The sequence below is a fragment of the Perissodus microlepis genome, chromosome 14 (genome assembly GCF_051167445.1).
Source record: "Perissodus microlepis isolate ML-2025 ecotype Zambia chromosome 14, ASM5116744v1, whole genome shotgun sequence".
Taxonomy (NCBI): Eukaryota; Metazoa; Chordata; class Actinopteri; order Cichliformes; family Cichlidae; genus Perissodus; species Perissodus microlepis.
In genome coordinates this window covers 12,698,668-12,717,887 of record NC_140474.1, presented here as the reverse complement: position 1 = coordinate 12,717,887, position 19,220 = coordinate 12,698,668, and the positions used below count along the sequence as shown (strand labels likewise).

Here is a 19,220-nt window from a genome sequence, read left to right as displayed (position 1 = left end):
GCGCTTTTCAGCATATTGCATAATCCATGCATTCATCCTTTTTGGAGCGGAATAGAAAAGGTGGGAGCACAAAGTAATGCTCAACTGATTCGTAAACAGCACTTCCGTTTGCTCGGCTCATGTCACCGTTGCAGCACCCCGCTGCGCTTTCAGGTTAACTCGAGTGCAGTGTAACTTGACAGTTGTCTCCAATGTAAACAAAAATGAAAGCCGGCTCCTTTGAGATAGGCTAAATAAGTTATTACACAAATTACGTTTGGAAGCACGCATGGTTATCACAGCGTAACTGCTGCTGGGACTGGGAAAGCTTAAATACAGGTTTACTGCCATAAAAATCCCCCTTACCTGTCAACTACTGATCCTCATCCCCTCTTTGAACTCATTTCAAATCTAGAGTTTCTCTTGTGCTTACAATACTCGTGCGGCTGTAACACCTGGCTTCCTTGTTATATGGAGCAGGTGTGATGACGTTGGGTTTTTGTTTTACAGTCAAACCTAACATCACATACATCATAAACCAGACTGCTACCGAGATGGAAGAACAGGTAACCCTGACTTGCGAGGCGTCGGGGGACCCAACTCCCACCATTACCTGGAGCTACGGAGGTCATGTCTTCACAGAAGGAGAGCAGGTAAAATGATAACAGGGAGGCGAGTGAACAGTAGTAGCAAGATACTTATGTATCCTAGGCACTCAATCCTGGTCCTTGAGTGCCTGTGTGTGCCTTCCTTCTGGAGTTAATGAACTGCACCTGGTGCAAAGTAGTCTGATATAGTCTGTGTCCCAGTTGCATACTATAAATATATTCTAACCCCTATGTTTTTAAGTTTTTTCTATGTTATTAAGAGAAAATGACATAACAAAAAATTAGCGATGAATAAAACTAATAAGAAAAACGATAATGCCCGAAGACACCTATTTCCTTTACAGTTTGCAATTTTATCTTTATCTTTTAATGCATCGGTTCCTCTGTGTACAAAATGGAAAAAGTACATTGGTTTTTTACTATACCTTATTGTGGGTGAGGTGAAATTGGGACACACTTAGGTCGTACCCACAAGGGAGCAACACAAACCTGCAGGACACCGGTGTCTCGAGGAGAGGAATTGAATATCTTTAACCTAAACTGAAGTGGTATATTGATTACTTGCAGGTGGGGGACTCAGCTTGCAGTTTCATTGCAGAATGCCCCCAACAAGGTTTATGCACTGCTAATTATTTACCCTAAATTAGCAGTTCCTTTGAGATGGCCCAGTGGATCTCCTGTAATTAGCTCAATTATAGTCAGTCAGTAATATGGAGTAGATTCAGATTTGACTTGAGATTTCTCAAATGTCACGAAAATCAGCAACAGAAACCTAATTATAACATTCCCCGAAAAGGCATGTTAATTAAGACGATAATTAAACTTTGCCCGCTTTCTGTTGTATTTGCTTGAACGAGCACTTGAACGTTCAAGTGTTTGTTTAGCATTTTCAATCACTATTTCCATTATTCTTCTCATGCCAGTGATTGAAAAGTTTTTTGATTTATATGAAATTGTTATTTGTCTATACTCTGCTGCCATCTTTTAAATTTGTTTTGGCTCTGCACTGGTCAAGAGCCAGCTTCTTACCCTCCATTACATCCTGATACTCCAGTTTGTTCTCTTGGGTCTTCTGCATTACTCCATGTGCAAACCATCAAAAGCAGTGAATACTTGATTTGTATTCTCATACACCTATGTCCCACCTGGCCTGAGTCTCCAAGGCCTTGGTGTGTTGCTACAGTTGGGAGGTAACGAGGAGGAAAATGCTTGAGCCTAATGCTTCTAGCTCATAGAGAAATTCTTGAGCCAGTCCATTACATGCGCTACATTTTTTTCCTACAGGCACATCTAAACAGGATCTATCAGGTAGGAAAAATCCGCGTGGCACAGAAATGTAGTGGAGTAGTGTTGTAAAATTTGCCTCCAGATATGACAAAAACTCCCACTGAAATCAAATCATCCCTTTTTATTGAAAATTTCCCAGCTGCCTCTTGAAAAACCCCAAGGAATGATCTCATCAGAGTTCATGAAATTGATTTGACTGCCGCATGCTTTCCAAATATTGCCTGGAAACCTCAACTGTTCTCGGGATAGCAAGTGCGCAGAGCTTATCTCACGAGATCAGTTGAAAATTTGGTTAATAAGATAATAAAAGGGAAATGCCATTTCTGTGTCGCTTTTTCCTGATCATTTCACACTTTCAATCACAGCATGAGGTCGCTTGGATTCAAGCCCGGTTCAGTCTGTCTGTCATCTCCATCAGATTGTAGATTGTCTAACACTTATGTCAGTGTCACTTCAAAGTTTGAGGGTAAAAGTGCTCCACCTAAAGTCTATCTTTTGGGTATCAAACATTTGCACCCTGCAGCAAAGGTAAAACATGACTGAAACATAATAATCATAGAACTGCAGGAAGAGATTTAATGGGCATGTTTTCAACAGTAAAAACGGGTCACTTTTGGAGTCCCTTGCAACTGAGCAGACTGCAGCAGCTGTTCACTGTGAAAGTAGAAGATTTCACAGCCACCTGTCAAACCACCAGATTGTTTGATATTTAAAAATATATTTTGAGTGGAGCCTCACTCACAAGTGCTAAACACACTGCCACCATATGACGCAGATCATGACGGTCCCCCACCCCCTTTTTTTGTACCTACACAGATTGGCGTGCATGAATGCACCATCTAGTAACGATTCTTACTTCTGTCCTATTACCCAGTGTTGAGCAAAATTTTGTTTTGTAGAATAAATTTTCACCCCGCTTTACATCGGCTTCCACTTTTGTCAATGACAGGACAGCTTGTATTGTGGTCTTGAGGCTTACATCCCACAGTTTGACCACAGTCATGCTATACTGTAGCAGTGTAGATTGACTCTACAGGTGCAGGGCAGAATAAATAAACAACACACATAGGAAACAATGGGCTATAATAGGCATTACCCACAAATTTTGCACTGTGTTGTTGTTGACATGACACATGTCGTGATGGCCAGCTGCGCAATGGTGGCAGCGTGTTTTGGGGTGCCGCCTATGGTATGCTTTTATATGTGGTGTCTGTTCACAGCCGTCTTCAAAGAAATGATTAGCAGCCTTACCAAATCACGTAGATGCATACTGGTTAGATTTTCCCTCGTAGTTGTGATTCTGAGCAGGGGAAATCATTTCTATGGTGGGCTTTCAATGAATGGGAAACGGCTGCTAATTGTTTAATTGTCTTGTTTTATTTGTTCATCCGATGTCCATCCGCCACGCTATCTGTAATCATCACAACAGCTGCATTTCATCTAGGATTTAGTGTGACAAATGACACGACATTCATTTGGGGTGAACACGGTGAATTGAAAAAGGACATAAAGGGAAGCATTTTTCTGTTAATAATGTGAGATTCTTGTATTTGTCAGAAAACCGGTACAGATGTAGATTTGTGGTGGTGATGAAAGGACAGAATTAATTAGCAGTTTATTCTAATGTGTTTTCAGCTCCTCGGCTCCCTAGTTTATCTGCTGCTTTCATTTCTTTTTTCTTTCTTTTTTTAAAATCATTACTCATATCAGATTTTTATGCAAAACAAATGCAGTTTAGTTTATACAAATAAAGGCTTCTGATCACCTTTGCTTCACAGTATGACAATGACAATACACAACACAGCTAAACAATTAAGTAATCAGCTTTAGATAGTGCTTCAGTTTACTACTTTTCATCTGAGTGGAGCTATAACTGTTCATAGTTCAATGCTCAGATTGATTGTAATAAAAAAAAAGATACTTATTTTGAAGAAATAAAAACAGCCTCAGAAACCAATTATGGGAAGACATTTCTACATGTTTATTGTTTTCTTTAAAGTTTGAGTAAACTGAAAACCCTTAAAAAGCATGTCTTACAGGGTTATTAAAGATGCAGATTAAACAGATGAGGCTTGTGTTTATGTTGAATGCCACCTTCCAAAACAGTGTCTTACCCTGAGGTATCAGATTGTTAGAGAATCTTTGCAAAGCCGACATTTCTGAAAACATAAAAAACCATGTCCATGTTTATTCGTGTGGCATTTTTGCCTGCTAACTGCCACATCTGGATCACTGTGATAACATGGATCTTATTAAAAGGATGTGTGTATTACATGACCTGCATGCCTTACGAAACCAAGGTGGTCTATGTGAAGGCTGAAGCATTTTGAGCTAGATCAGCTATTCATTGTGTTCTCACAATCTTTGTCTGGCTTTGTTTGAATTTGTTCCCAGTCTACTGTGGTCTTGGGTTTTAAAGGTTAACGTAAAGAGAGACTAATTCATTCTGAACAACTCCCTACTCAAAGTCTAAAGTGTTGGCACACAAAAGCATTGTTCGTTAACCGCGCGCGAGTAAGGGGGGAACACAATGTGAGGATTGAGGAAGATTACTGTATCGCACAATAGAGAACTATAGTATTGTACATGAAAAAGACAGAATAAAAGGAGTATGTTCAAAAAGTCTTGTGGGTGTATTCCCGCTTAGTTGTGCTTCAAATTCAAATTGGAGCTTATCAGGGGATGGTTTTGTTTTTGTTTATACAGCTATTAAAGTTAAGTGTTTATATATTTATTTGAAAACTTTCATCAATTTTACATTTGGTATTTGTTTCCTTCAGCCCTTTGAATGCATTCGCTCAAGTCGCTGTAGATAAGTGTGTCGGTTTAATAACTGAAAATGTAAATGGACTATTTATCCATGCTTTGTACATTATCTACATAATGAATATTTTGCTTATTTGAATACATATTAAATGTTGTGCTCCATGCAGACTTTCAAGCAGAATTTAATGGAAAATATCCTGGACTACACAGAAGGAAGTTGCAGGGAAATATGAGTAATTATAAAACCTAAAAGCACATTCAAGTTTGTAGTTGATTGGGTATCAGCATTTTATAGTGTTTGAAGTGTGTCTCTGTTTTGTAAGGAGATAAATCTGTATTAAAAGACCTTCTCTGTCTAAAATTTGTAGTCTCAAATAGAGGTTTACAACATTAAAAGCTAAAAAAAAATGGTGTTAAATTAAAAACCAAAACAATGAGATGCTTTGTTTTTTAATGTTTTGTGGCAGCAGTGCAGGCAGAGCGTACTTCAAGTGTTGCATGCTAATGCAAAGAGAGCACTGTTTTCTCCAAACACAAAAGGCTACTCATTTACAGCATGCTGGCTGGCTCAGTAGTGATGTGATGCAAGAATGTCTACACTAACTAAAATGCTTGTCCGTTTTCTGTGATGCACTGCAAAGGTTCTGAGGCTCAGCATTTAATGACAAGGAAGGAAACTAAACTGAGAATATGCATAATCATGACTTTTCATCCGGGGTTCACTCAGTAAATGAAGCAGTTCTTTATATTTATGTGTTTTTGTTAGTATGTCTGCTTTTTTATCCTCTTTGAACTGACATCCAATTCATGTCAGAACAAAGAGCGGGGCTAATTCTCTATGGAAGGGAGGAACAATAGGCTGGAAAAATGATAAGTCCCAAGGGAGCCATCACCATATTGTTCTTCGCGTTTGCTCGGAGAAGTGATTCTGTTACGGCGTCTTCTGTTTTGCACGCATGCATCCGCCGCTGTTCGTTGTCCTTTTGTCTTAAACAAACACCTGTCACAGATATGACAGCAATACTTGTCAGCTCACTTACTGCAGAGGCAGCGCCGCAGACGAGGATGTGAATGAGGTGGTTATGTTCCACACTGTTAGGTTATGTTTTAATTGGGCTACTGCTCTTTCTCAGTACTGATTTGCAGCCAACTGCTGCTTGTAATGATGTAGGGTGCACAGTGTATTTTATTGTGCCAGTAGGGGAGTTAAACTGCTCTTAAGAAAGGGCTGAATTTATATTCATGCAGTAAGCTTCGGACATGACTCTTCTAATAAGAATTTTATTGCCTCCTCTTTCTACCTTCGATATTGGCTTTATTTTTCACCGCTGAGGAGGATTCACATTCATCAGTGATATAACTACTTAACCATTATAAAACAAGATGAATTCAACCACACCATATGTCCTTTTGCAGTGATTGTGAGGGGACAATATAGGGGTGATTTTTAGATGTGAACATTGATGGTTTGAGTCACTTTTTTTGCCCTACAGTGATACCACCATTTGCTTTCATTTACTTGACTTTTCTTGCATTTGCGCCTGATGAAATGGCTGTTTCTCATTTTCCTTGTTAAGCTTCAAAATTGTTTCACTGCGTAGGCCATCACATCTCATTGTCATGCTTAACATTTTCCTCAGCATCATAAAATCCACACAGCATGCTGTCCAAAAAAGCTTTCTGTTTTGTAAAGTCAGGCTTTGCAGTCTCTTGTGATTTAATGTGGCATGATGTCTGCCATGTTACTTAGGTGTGACGTTTTATGTGCTTTGGTGTAAAATTAATTCTTTATTTCATTCGATGTGTTACTGACCAACATGTCGATGATAATCACTTGTTTATCTAGAGAAAGGTGATTTTTTTTTTTTTTCTTCCTGTATTAGACGCTAACGTGGTCATTTTCTAAAATGTATGTGCATATATTTGCTATTATGCCGGAATAGCTAAAAAACAGTATTCTGAATATTTAAATGTAGTATTGTTTTGGTCAGTTAGTACAGCTTCAGTGGATCCATTCTTATAACACAAAAAAACGGAATATTTTAAAAGTCCACATCTAACAAGGAGAAAGCCATTATATTTTTTATAGCTTAGAAAATTCAGTATTCATCATGCAAATCACATTTCCTGGCTGTTTTAAGGCTATTTTTGAGTACAATCAAAGCATATCAGTGACAAAGGAGGAAAAGACAGAACTTCATAGTGTAAGTAACAATGAGCAGAACATTGGACTTTCAAAATGACTTAAAAAGGCCACCTGTAGGCTGAGATTTATTTCCAGGTCTCACATGGTGTGGAGGACGAGCTGTAGCAAATTGCTTATTTGAACCTCCTTCATTGCTTATTGAGATATCAAGCAAGTGTTGTTAGAGGGCTTGATTGACTAGGGTACTAACTTGCTTCTCGATGTTGGGAGGGCTTTTTTATATTCATAGATAAAGAGTAAATTCCATTCTTTTGGGCTCACATTATTGCTTCAGCCTTCAGAAATGGATTGTGAGGCGATAATTGCTGTATTACCCAAGGAGACATTACTCTGTTGTTACAGCGTACCAGACTCACCTCTTCCTGATGAACCAATAACCTTATTATCACAAAGCATTTGTGCTATCAGGATGCCAAAAGACTTACTTCACGTACAGGCAGGCACAGACTGTAAACATCCCCACAAAATTTCCCTTTCAAAAGAAACTCCTGTCCTCCTAAAATAGGCTTCCCTTGAGAGAACATCTAAAGCATACATCTCGTTATGTCTGCAGACTCTTAATTTAGTAAATTCAGACATTCAGCTCAGGTACTTTAGATGCATAAAAAAATAAACTGGTCATTTAACTGGGATGCAGTGTGCAACATCCCAGCTTTGACAGGATGAGGATTGCTTTCTAAGAATTGCTCTGCCTTTTTGTTTTTTCGTCTCTCTGTCTTCTACAGGCATCATGGACTCGGCCTGAGCAACACAAGGTATTCTAAATGCATGACTTTTTCTTACAACCATCCATCTTTCATGTCAGGGGAATCTAGTTCAATTCTGGATGGATGCAGATCAACATTCTTGATCAAATAAGGTTGGGGGAGAGCATAAGCTCTGAGAAGCAGTAGCAAAACAGGACAGTGCAAGTCTGTGTTTCTTTGCTCGCCGTGTTCCTTAGATTTCTTAACAAATCGCAGCCTATTTCAGTCTTTTTTTCTTGTCTTTCTCCTGACCTTTTACCTGTCATGCCTGGACATCAGCAAAAGCGTTTTATTACGCGCATGACAGTTACAGTTATACCATGTGATCAACTTGTCTTCTGCAGAAATAGATTTTGTTCCTCAGATCTCTCTGTCCCCCCACCCACACATCCTGTCCACCGCTAAATCTTAATTATAACTTCAGAGTATACTTTTGACATTAGTGTATACAGTAGTTTAATTTGAACATGGCTAAATATGTATGTAGGAGGAAATAAAAGCTGCCTTTGTGCAGCAACAGAGTATGAGAACAAGCGACTGTTTCTGAAAGAAAGCGAAAATTGGCAGTAAGTGAAAGAGCTGCCCACATAAGCTTTTCTCCAATATACAGCACTTCCCTATAGAATGTGTTTTACATACGAGAAAAATGGTGACAAAAAGAATGGATTCAGACTCTTGAAGAGAAGTGACCGCTCACACAAAGCAGTGCCTTGTTGATCAGCCCATCTCTGTTATAGGAGCAAGATCAGATATTAGGGTTGCCATTTCTATTTTTACTTCAGTGCCATTTAACAAGATATGAATGTGTATTCTTAGACCATTCGGTTCCCTAAATAGCCACGCTGTTTTATTTTTACATTGCAGGAAGCACTGGACATCAAGAGAATTGGTCTTTTCCTTTTACTCCTTCTGCTAATAGGTTTAAGAAGGGGTGTTTCTAACAGTCGGCCTTAATTATTCGGTCGTGACAGCTGTTGATATTTTTTCATTACGATTGTCAGCTGATACGCATTCATTAATAGCACCTGCAGAAAGTGTGGAATAAAAAATCTCACCCACCTCACCACAGGAGGGGAGGAAGAGCCTTTCTCATCAGGCACATGCTGACAGTAATTGCTCAGTTTGTGTATAACTATGATTTACACATGGATGCACTTGGATTTTTGTGCATCTGCAATACTAAGCTGTTGAATTTGTGAATTGGAACACTTTTACCTTGAAAATCTGAGCAAAATGAATCGTTCTGAACATTTACATTAATGATCTGCTGATTATATTTAAATTAGGCAACCCCAAAAAGCTCAAACAGCGTATCCTAGTTGCTTGAGTTTTCCATTTTTTTTAAAAGACTGATGATCTCAGCAAGTTCCACTGCTGAACACATGCATTACTTAAAAAGAGTTATGCCTCCCTTTTTTAATATATATAAGAGGAGTATTTTAGTTAAATGTGGGCACTAATATCTGAGCAGCATATTTGTGGTTTCAGGTCACAAATGGAACGGTTTACATTAATGGAAAAGGCAATCACTTTGAATTACTCACTTCACATTTTCACTCACTTCACATAATTATATTGTTTTAAAAGTTCACCTGTGCTCTTAATTGATAAGTGCACATCTCTCAAAGACATCCCATTATAAATTGCACAGTGGGGGGGGTGAGGGTGAGGAGCCATGTTTGTTGCAAAGGCGTAGGAAGCTTAGTGTTCATTTGACAAGCCTCAGAAGGGAAGGTGATTTTGTACTGTGGGCTGTTTAATATTTGGTGAGACACGAGTTTAACATGTCTTCAATGCAATCTCAATTTTATGCCCTGATGCTCCCTCTGTGTCTCTTCTGTTGGTACAGCAGAAGAATCTGTGGGAGAGCTCTGCTGTCAGTTTGGTTTTATTACAGGAGCGCACATGCGAAAGTCTTCATTTTCTCATAGACGTGCAAAATGGTTTTATGCCTTTTTACGCAAGGAGCACAAAATTCAGCACGGATGTTTCCAGTAGACAGCAACTCCGGTGCACTGTGAATTTATACTGAAAATATATTGTTATAAAAAAATGCATGAATCACAATATTAAGTTGCGTGAAGGCATACATTTTCTTTGCTAAATAACAATAATCATGATGGGTTTCATATAGGAAACGAGAGGCTGTAGCTCTGGAGAAACTGCTCATACTTTATCATAAAATAATGACACAAAAAAGGTTTCCATATTGGAGTCAACTCACTTACTATGACACATAGCTGTGCATAGTGTGGCATGTTGCACAGACGCAGGAGTCAGAAACAGAACCACAGGGGTTGAGTGAGAATGCTTCCTGCACAGGGGTCACAATACAAGGGTAGCGTGTTATGTAAGTGTCTCCCTGGTCCTGCTACCCGCTATGCATAATGAATGCCCCAGACATGCTTTGTCTATTGAAATTGAATACAAACTAACAAGGGTTTCTCTTACATGGCTGCCCAGGCTGGGCCCTAATTCAATATGTGTAAAAGCATTCGGCTATTGTTTTGCCTGTAGCTTGGATCAAAGCCATGAAAGCAACCAAAAGGGAGGCTCAAATATTCAGCCCTGCAGCACCTTGTTAAAGGAATAATTCACAAAAATGCTGCAGCTTACTGTGTAAGAGCTTTGTGCTAAAGCCCCAAATCCACAGAGTTTGTGAATAATGCTTAATTATGCTAGATATTATAGATATGTTCAGTAAAAACATCTGTCATGAGACAATAATGTCCAGAGTTTGTTCAAAATATTGTAATAACATAACAGAAAAATGTATTGTTGAAAGGGGAAATTCAGCCTGTCTGAAACTTTACACTCTGGCAGTTAAGTGTCACATGGCAACAACAACCACAACAACACAAAGTTGTTGACCCTGTTGGGAAGCTACTCATGTTTGGATGCTGTAACACCACATATCAAGTTAATGAAACCAGGTTTAGAGAGGGAAGTGCATTTACACATCTCATTAGCCAGCTGTCTGTTGTTATTTGAGTGGTTTCAGATGCTTTGTGACTTGGCGTGTGCTTCCTCTTCCTCACTGACACTGGAGCTGGATATAGGTTCAGAGAGTTCCTCAGCCTAATACATTCCACAACACCACAACATTTTATTTTTAAGTAATTAACTTAAAGAAATAAAATGTTGTGGATTGACACTAAATCCAGTGTCTTTAGTGTAAAAGTGCAAGCACCACACGTAAGGTAATGCTCTGTCTACCAGTATGCATCAGCATATTTCACAAGTTGGTAAGCCCTGTGTGTGAAAAGCCCTAGATGGTTTCTAATGCCTTCTGACATCAATTATTGAAAAGCTCCTCTGCACTGTCAACTGGGTCCTTATGTCTCTGCAGCTTTACAGAACAGTCTGTGCTTGTTTCATTCTTTCAGTTTCTGTTCTTTTCTGTAAAAGTGGACTTTAAATACTTTTTTTTTCAAGGTCACATGTTTCTGCATAATTGTATTCTTTATGTAAATGTGCATAATATCTATTTATAAGAACTGATCTAACTAGTTTCTTTTACTAAACAAAGCCCCTTTTTACTTCCATTTAGAGCCCGGATGGAAACGTAGTGGTGAGGAGTCACGCTCGTGTGTCCTCCCTCACTCTGAAGTATGTCAAGTATACAGATGCTGGTCAGTACCTCTGCACAGCACACAGCGTCATCGGAGAGGATTATCAAACAGCATATATGGAGGTCCGCTGTAAGTGTTTCCCTCTGTCTTTATACAAGTGTTTAGCCCTACAAAATGAGTACACTCATGCACTAGTCATTAAAAAAATAGCACTGCAAGTCACTATGACTATTTATAACTGAACTGTTAAATAACACCTGAAACAGATTGACAGGTTGTATCCGTTTTTATTTCCTAGATACTCCTAAGATAAATGGTACAGTGGCAGTGTATACCTGGGAGGGGAATCCTGCCAATATCAGCTGTGAGGTCAAGGCTCATCCCAGTGATGTCTCTATTGTGTGGCTGAGAGACGGGTTGCAGCTCCCCAACTCAAACACCACCAACATTAAGATCTTCAGGACTCCCTCAGCCAGCTTCCTGCAGGTACGAACACCCGTGTCACACCATGACTTAATCCCTCTTTCTATCTCTCTAATGAATGTACATATACACACAGTGTGCACAAACACACACTCTGAACCCCATGTGTCATCAAGATTTCATGAGCACAGACTTGAAGTGTAGGGTTTTCTTTCAGCTTCATTGTTGGGAAAAAAAAATCTCATGAATAATTCAGCAGCAGGAGAGCTCACAGCAACAAATAAAAATAGGCTACTCTAATGGACAAACAAAAAGGTCACCTTCAGTGTTTGACACACAAGTTAGTTCATCTGTTTTGGTACACTGCCCTTCATATATTTACTGCTTTATTTCCCCCCCCTCCCCTCCAGATAACCCCCGAGTCTGAAAATGACTTTGGAAGCTATAACTGCACTGCTTCAAATGAGATGGGCACAGAGTCCAAGGAGTTCCTGCTCATTCAGGCTGGTCAGTGGCAATGCCGTGATTCAAAATCCATTCTTACTTTGCATTTATAGTGTTTGTGCCAATATTTTCAGCATAATTAAAATTTGAAAACAAAAAACAAGCAGCCTTATATGTGATTGTGATTCAGTAACAGCTTAAAAATGATGAGTAGGTAAATTTCATTAGATCACATAGTAGTTTTTGTTTCAGGTTTTTTAAGGCTTCGCGAACAGATTTTTTTTAAAAAAAATTTTTGTTATCCATGATCAAATCGCATTAGACCAAAACATCCACCATGACGTGAGATTACACAGATCAGTGTTTGTATCGATGGCTGATAAATTGATTAAGATGAAAAGAATGTGTAACCTACGTGATAATGTAATGTTCCCTCTGGTTATTCTACAACTAAACTTTACCTCTCACCACTAACATTGCACTGTTTGCAGTGTAAAGTAAAATACTTTTTTATATTAAGGTATAGCATTTTACTGTAACATGGACCTACACCATAGACTTCCCAGACAAATGTACCATTAGGCAAATGGAACAGAGAGCAGAGAGATAATGCCACTCTTAAGCCACAATCAGAAGTGAATTAATTGAAAACACTACATTGTTCACTCAGAGCCGAACATGGGCAACCACAGTAATTACAGTGTGCCTTTTAATTTAGAAGATCAAAGTGATGCAATACAAAACTACTCACACTAGAGTTTGTGAGTTCAGAACAGCCACCATTATTCAGATGTGGACAATCACAGTAGGTTAAATAATGTAATTTTCTCTTAAATAAGCCTTTCATTGGTGGCTGAAACAAAGTAAACCTTTTTTAACAAAGGCAGACTGTAAATGAAGAACTAATTGTCTAATCATTGTGTACATCACAGGATGGATCCTTTTTTATTTTCTAAACTTTAATCAAAGCACAATTACAGAAGTCTTTGAACTAGCTTTTGCATCTTCTTCAGTTTTAATATTCACTTTAAATTTAAAGATTAAGCTTTGCTTAACTCACTGCAAGGTCTTTGAATCCATGAAATCTCCTTTTCCAATTTTAAGTTTTATCAAACTCAACAGTCTCTCAGAACTTTTGGTCTTTTCAAACATCCAACCAGGCACTTACTGTTTTTTTTAGTGGTTTTCTTTCTGGAGTTATCATCTTTAGGGCTGACTTGGGAATGGCTTGTTCTTGAATCTGTTGGTCATAAGGAGCTTTTAAATGTTTTTTCCTGCCTTTTATTTTCTGAAACGATGTCAGTAGTGTACAGAATTCAGTAGAAGAGAACCAGACTTACTGTCACGATAAATCACAGATTTCTTACGAAGATGAAGCGGTTTTTAGATGCACTGTGGGGCCATTAGGAGCCGTGGGCTCATTCTGTTACTCTGATATAGCAATGGAGTCTGACAATGCTGGTGTGCTGCAATCTTAAAGTTTTTATTGTAACTGCACTGATTTTTTAAACCCTCACAGAGGTTCCGTCAGCTCCATCCATCGTGGAGGTGAGGCCATTCTCCACCACAGCACTGATCCAGTTTCAGGAGCCTGAATCCACTGGAGGCGTTCCTGTCCTCAAATATAGAGCTCAGTGGAGGATGCGTGGCAGAGGCAGCTGGGTGCAGAAAGTCTATGAAGTCCAAGATGGTAATAACACAGAAACATGATTGTGATGTTTGTCTGTTCTTTAATGTCTAACTACATTTTTTTTAAATATTCAAGTACAATTCAAATAGATAGAAATGCATATTAATGTTAAAAATGTTAATTAGATTTTTCACATTTTGTTAAATCATATCAGTAAAGATGACCTGTATTAAAGGAAGGAAGGTTTGCATTCAGCAGCTTTTTGTTTTATAACCAAAGCGTTAGAAAAGGCTGTGTGAATGTAATTTCTTTTCTTTTTGACAAATATGTCCATATATGCACTAAAACGTAATTTAGAGTTGTTGATACCCTCGACACAGAAACATGGCTTGGTCATGAAGTCACAAAAGGGAGACCAGCCAAACTAGGTCATGTATGACAAAATAAATTTGGATCCCTACAGTTGTTTGGACACATACTGTAAGACGTTGAAAATATGTATTTAAATAAAAACGACAGCCTTATACGGCCTCATTATTATTGTGATATCACAGATCAGGATAAAACAGTCCATTTCTGACTGTGTTGTACTAGATTGGGCTGGCATATTAGTGCCATGGCACAAACTGATGCACAAGAATCAACTGCTATCAGCCAAATCTATTAAATTTACAGCACATTTTAAGTGAAATAGTGGGAGAGAGGTAGGAGAAAGTCAGCAAACATTAGAATAGATGACTTGTAGTTCACACTTTGTCTAGCTTTATGCTGACCACTGCCAGCAAAACTGAAGAAAAAGCACCAGCTGTCAGTCTCACGCAGTCCTGGTTTAGATGTCTCATGTGAAACTCAATTATATCGTCTGGAATGCCCTCATGTCTGCACTTACAGCTTTGTTTTTTGTTACAGATACAGCAGTGGGTCTTCACCTGCACAGTGAAGGCAGGAAAGTCTTTCGTGTTTCCTGTAGAAACATGATAATTCAAAATGGTGAAATCATGAAATTAAGGTCAGACTAGGAAAACTGACCAACTCACAGTACAGACATAGCAAAGACTACACAGTGCACATCTCTGCCCTGTACAATGTGGTCGGACAGAGTTTTAAGAGCAGTGGTAACAATGACTCTTTTCCTCTGGTGTTTGTTTCCCCTAAATGTCTCCTACAAAGTAAAATACAAAAGTTAATGATTATTTCTAAGAAATAGGTATGAATTGAGTTTTTTGTTTTAACCTACAAGTCACCCCTTTAGAAAGGAATTGAACACGGAAGTGTACATAAAAGCAATATAATTTATATAAAAAGCTTGATCAAAAGCAATCATCATCCCAAAAGGGATCATTACATTTAAGATGACAGTGCAACATATAAAACAGCTGTCACTGTTTGTCTAGTTTTAGACCAACTCTAAATATATTCATCAGTTTTTCAAACATTGTTGGAATGAAATGCGAATTGAGCTAATCGGTGTTTGCTTGGGCAGCAATGAATTATGCATATATTGTTGGAACAGGAGATCCGTTTGTTTTAGTGCTCACCAAAATGATCATGGTGTTCTGCTGTTGTAACAGGCTCCATCGGCGAGGTAACAGTCACAGGCCTGAAGCCGGACACGAGCTACGAAGTGAAGTTGTCAGCCGTCAACGGCAAGGGTGAAGGTGAAAGCTGCAACGCTGCGTTCTTGAAGACGGAGCCTGTTCGTAAGTGGCACATGTTACAGTTTACAGCATGCTGTAATGCTTTTAGTATACCTCTCTGACCTCTTGTCTCCACAAACATATTACCTTCAGTCTCTCTATAAAAACTCGCTGAAGAGTCGGTCCTAAGACTGTTTGGATGATGCCACAAAAGCTTTCACTTGTCTCCTTTCATTCCACGTATGTCTTTTTAAAACAGCTTTTCCGTCTGTACGAAGCAGCTCTCTGACCTTCTTGCTTTTATTTGATTTTTCTAGTTTATTAAATACTTCTGCCATAACCAAATCTTTAAAGCCAGATTGCTTGTTTTTACATATGGAATTAAATACTGATTTCATCACATAGGTATCATTTAGAGCCATCTGCACAGTTGCTTCAGATATCCTGTTTTAAAGCCATGTTTCAAGCCCATCATGTCATTATATTGACTTGCAAACCTTGAAGTGTGATTTCATCCTTCTGTAGAAGCCAGCATGCAGTGAAACCTCAGCACATTAGTTAGTTTTTAGCGCCCTCTGTTGTTTGGCAATAGATGTTTTTTGAGGGAGTGCTGGTATGATTTATATATTGTCTGTGTACTGATCATCTCTCCTCCTATTTTATCATTCTTAATCATTGATATTTTTTTTTATCCATTTGCTCTTCTGTCTGTTGTATTCATCAGGCCACACTTACAACAGTAAGTGATTCATTTAAAATGCATTAATTAAAAACATTAAAAAGATAGCTTTATAGTTGTGTATATATATTGCTATTGAATTATGTTGTTATTGAATGGCAAAGGCAAAAGTTGGACTTAAACCCCCTTTTTTTTTAGACCTAAGATCATAATTAAAGGCTTTAATCAGATCATTAACATTTTGTCATAGTAATTGATAAAACTGAACAAATGTCATATAGGTTTGCTGAAATATTTACATAAAATACTGTCAGAAGAACATCACTTCAAGCTACCTTTTTAGACCGTAAAGTGGCCTTTCATTTTCATGGAGGCTGGCTCTGTCTCCCTACTTTAAATGTGGCAATCATTTCCTAAAATGATTTGTTTTTCTTCCTTTCTGGAGCCATCTGACAGAAATGTGTCTTCCTGATTTCTTCGGTGAAGTGTTATTAGAGATTCAGGTGGTCATTTGTGCAGACAAGTGATTCTGATTGCCTTTCTTCTCTTTTATGTCCCTAGACGGCATTTTTCATTTTTTCACTGAAGACACAGGTTTGTTCTGTAGTGGGGATAATAGAAGATTAGTTTTTACTGCTGTAGCTGTTTCTTACCCAACAGGATAACCCATCACCCCTACTGATTAGCAGTGTTTGTAATCCCGCTTAAGTATTTCAAAAGGTGTATCGTTTTCGAGAAACTGTGACCTATAATGTCATGGCCATCAATGCAAACTCCTCCGTCTGTAACATAGACCGATTAGGTTTTTAATTTTACTTGCATCCCATGAGTTTACAGCTGATTTATCCCATTAGTATTAATATAATTTTGATGTGCAGCATGTGAATTAATTGGCTTAATGCAAATATGAGGAATCCGAGCCAAATCTCTGCATTTCAAAAGCTGCACATTTTCTCTCTGGCTTCAGCTGTTTGGTGTAGTTTGCGAATGTTTACACTCGGATTAGGCCCATCATTAGTGATTAATCAGTTAGCTGCAAATTGTCGAGAGCATAAAGCTGCTAGATGTCTTCTGCACTTTTCTCATTTAGAATCCAAACAGAGGAATCCCTGTGCAGTTTGTCAGCATGTGGAGCTGTGATTTATTATTTTTCAGTATTGGTTTGTCTTTGGGTCACTTCAGTTTTCTATCCTCAACCTGTACCTGTGTTTTGTTGTCTGTTATGCCTTTCATGCTCTTCCTCCTCTTTCAACCACTCACATGTGTCATTTTATGTCTCTGCGACTGTTATTTGGCTTGCATGTTGCTGATGATTCCCTCCACTCTGCAGAAGGTAACTTTCTGTTGCAGATTCCTGACTGACGATTCCTAACTTGAACTAAAGAATTCAGCAAATAAAACAGCACATAGTTTGCTTCTGCAGTCGTGTAACACATTAATCAGTCATCTAGACATTTGCCTGAGCAAGATAAATGTAAATGTAGAGAACGAGAATGTATTTATTGTTTAAATAACAGTCAGCAGTGTTTACTGTTAGCTTCACTTACATAGTATTGATAGCCTGTCACCTGAGGGATGTTACCTCCTTACTTATAGGATGTGTTGCTATAAATCAAGTGTAATAAACATAGTCAGTATCTTCCAGCCATCCCACAAAATACTCATCCTTGCAGCAGGCTTGCTGGTATATATTTTCTATTTTTTTTTTTAAATCTTATTTAACCTGAGGCTTAAACAGCTTAGACTTTATCTAATCCTGAATGTTAACCACTGTGCACATCTTTCTCGTTACCTGTTTGTAAGTGCATTAACCTTTAGAGCTTCAATAATTTGTTGATTAATCAAATATCTGAGACAAAACAAATCAGCAGCCACGTTCAGTGTTCCAGCTCATCAAATGTTTTCTGAGATTTCTATGACAGTAAACTGAAATTTAGAGTTTTGAACTGTTGTTTAGACAAGATATTTGACTTTAACTTATACTTTGGAAACTTGTGACAGACACTTATGAATACAAACCATTCCTGAAATTTAGACTGCTAGTTACCAGAAATACAGGATTAATTGTTTACTTCTCCATCAGCTCATAGCTGATGATTCGGCTCCACTTAGTAACCCTGGATGAAACACTTGAATATTTTTTAGGTCACTGAAATCAGTCTGTAGTTCTATTTTAAGCAATTGGAAAAATGATATATGTGTACTGTGGCAGAACTCAATAGTTTAGGTTGTAAAACAAACAAAGGACGTCTAGTTTTCAATTACATATCAGTTAGCCTTTATGTGATGCTAATGCATAAATTCAGTGGTTTCATTTGATGCAGAACATTTTAATTTTTTAATCTATCTGGAAAGAGAGTTTCAACTGCCCCCCAGGACCTCCACCCTGTCAGCAATGGACACAAAAAGATGTCAGAAAAATAATTTTGAATAAATTTAAATTATATTGACTACATTTATATTAGACTTAATTGGTGTTTATCATGTAAGTAGTGTTTAATAGATAAATGATTACAGGTTTAAGACAGACAAGACATATGTTAGTATAATTCTGTGCGATTTCCATGCCAGTAGGTACAACTATACAACAATTAAAGACAAACCCTGTTATTGTGCTGGAACTTGGCAATCTTATATACGTATTCTTAGTTAATGATAAATAACTCTTTAGCCTGAAGCCTGGTGTGACACTGGTGCGATGTCCATCTGCCAATTGATGTCACTCAGCAACAGCAGCAACGCACAGCAACTCTGATGAATCAGATAAGCATGTGGCTGTGTGTCATTCACTAATTAGTAACACAAGCCACCCTTAGGAGAGCGTTTAAGGGAGGTTAAGTGACCTAAAAGGTCAACAATAAGGAGAGCATCCAAGATCAAACTTTGGACTGAAAGTTTTCTTTTTCCTTTATTTCAAAATGGAAAAGTGGACTGACAGAGCTGCCTCTTTCAAAGAAATAACCCTCTAGCTCGCTGCACCTCTTGAAATGAGCCATTAAATGACCTCCATCTTGCTCCTGTGTCCCTGTAGGGAATCCTAATCCTCCTAAACTTGAAGGAGCACTTCAACGTAAAGGCAACTCCCTCAGAGTGAGCTGGATCAAGCAGGATGATGGCGGCTCTCCCATCTTACATTATCTTATCCGTTATAAACCAGTGAGTATGGGGATTAAAGAGCAATTGCTCCTTCTCAACTAAGGCACCTGCTTTGATAACTGATTTAATCATTTAAGTAAAACGATG

The 19,220-nt window shown here is 38.3% G+C and overlaps 1 protein-coding gene across 5 annotated transcripts in view; it reads left to right on the top strand.

Annotated features, from left to right (window-relative positions):
• Positions 1–19,220, top strand: part of ncam1b (neural cell adhesion molecule 1b) — a 79,158-nt gene that overhangs the window by 47,520 nt on the left and 12,418 nt on the right. For 3 of the 5 annotated variants that reach the window (XM_084950548.1, XM_084950551.1, XM_084950550.1), the window contains 9 exons: positions 490–632; positions 1,872–1,895; positions 7,572–7,601; positions 11,143–11,293; positions 11,463–11,650; positions 11,998–12,094; positions 13,551–13,721; positions 15,233–15,361; positions 19,009–19,133. In XM_084950548.1, coding sequence (XP_084806674.1) covers positions 490–632; positions 1,872–1,895; positions 7,572–7,601; positions 11,143–11,293; positions 11,463–11,650; positions 11,998–12,094; positions 13,551–13,721; positions 15,233–15,361; positions 19,009–19,133 — 1,058 coding nt within the window. The remainder of the gene's footprint in view (positions 1–489; positions 633–1,871; positions 1,896–7,571; positions 7,602–11,142; positions 11,294–11,462; positions 11,651–11,997; positions 12,095–13,550; positions 13,722–15,232; positions 15,362–19,008; positions 19,134–19,220) is intronic. The other 2 variants (XM_084950547.1, XM_084950549.1) reach the window with 2 other exon arrangements.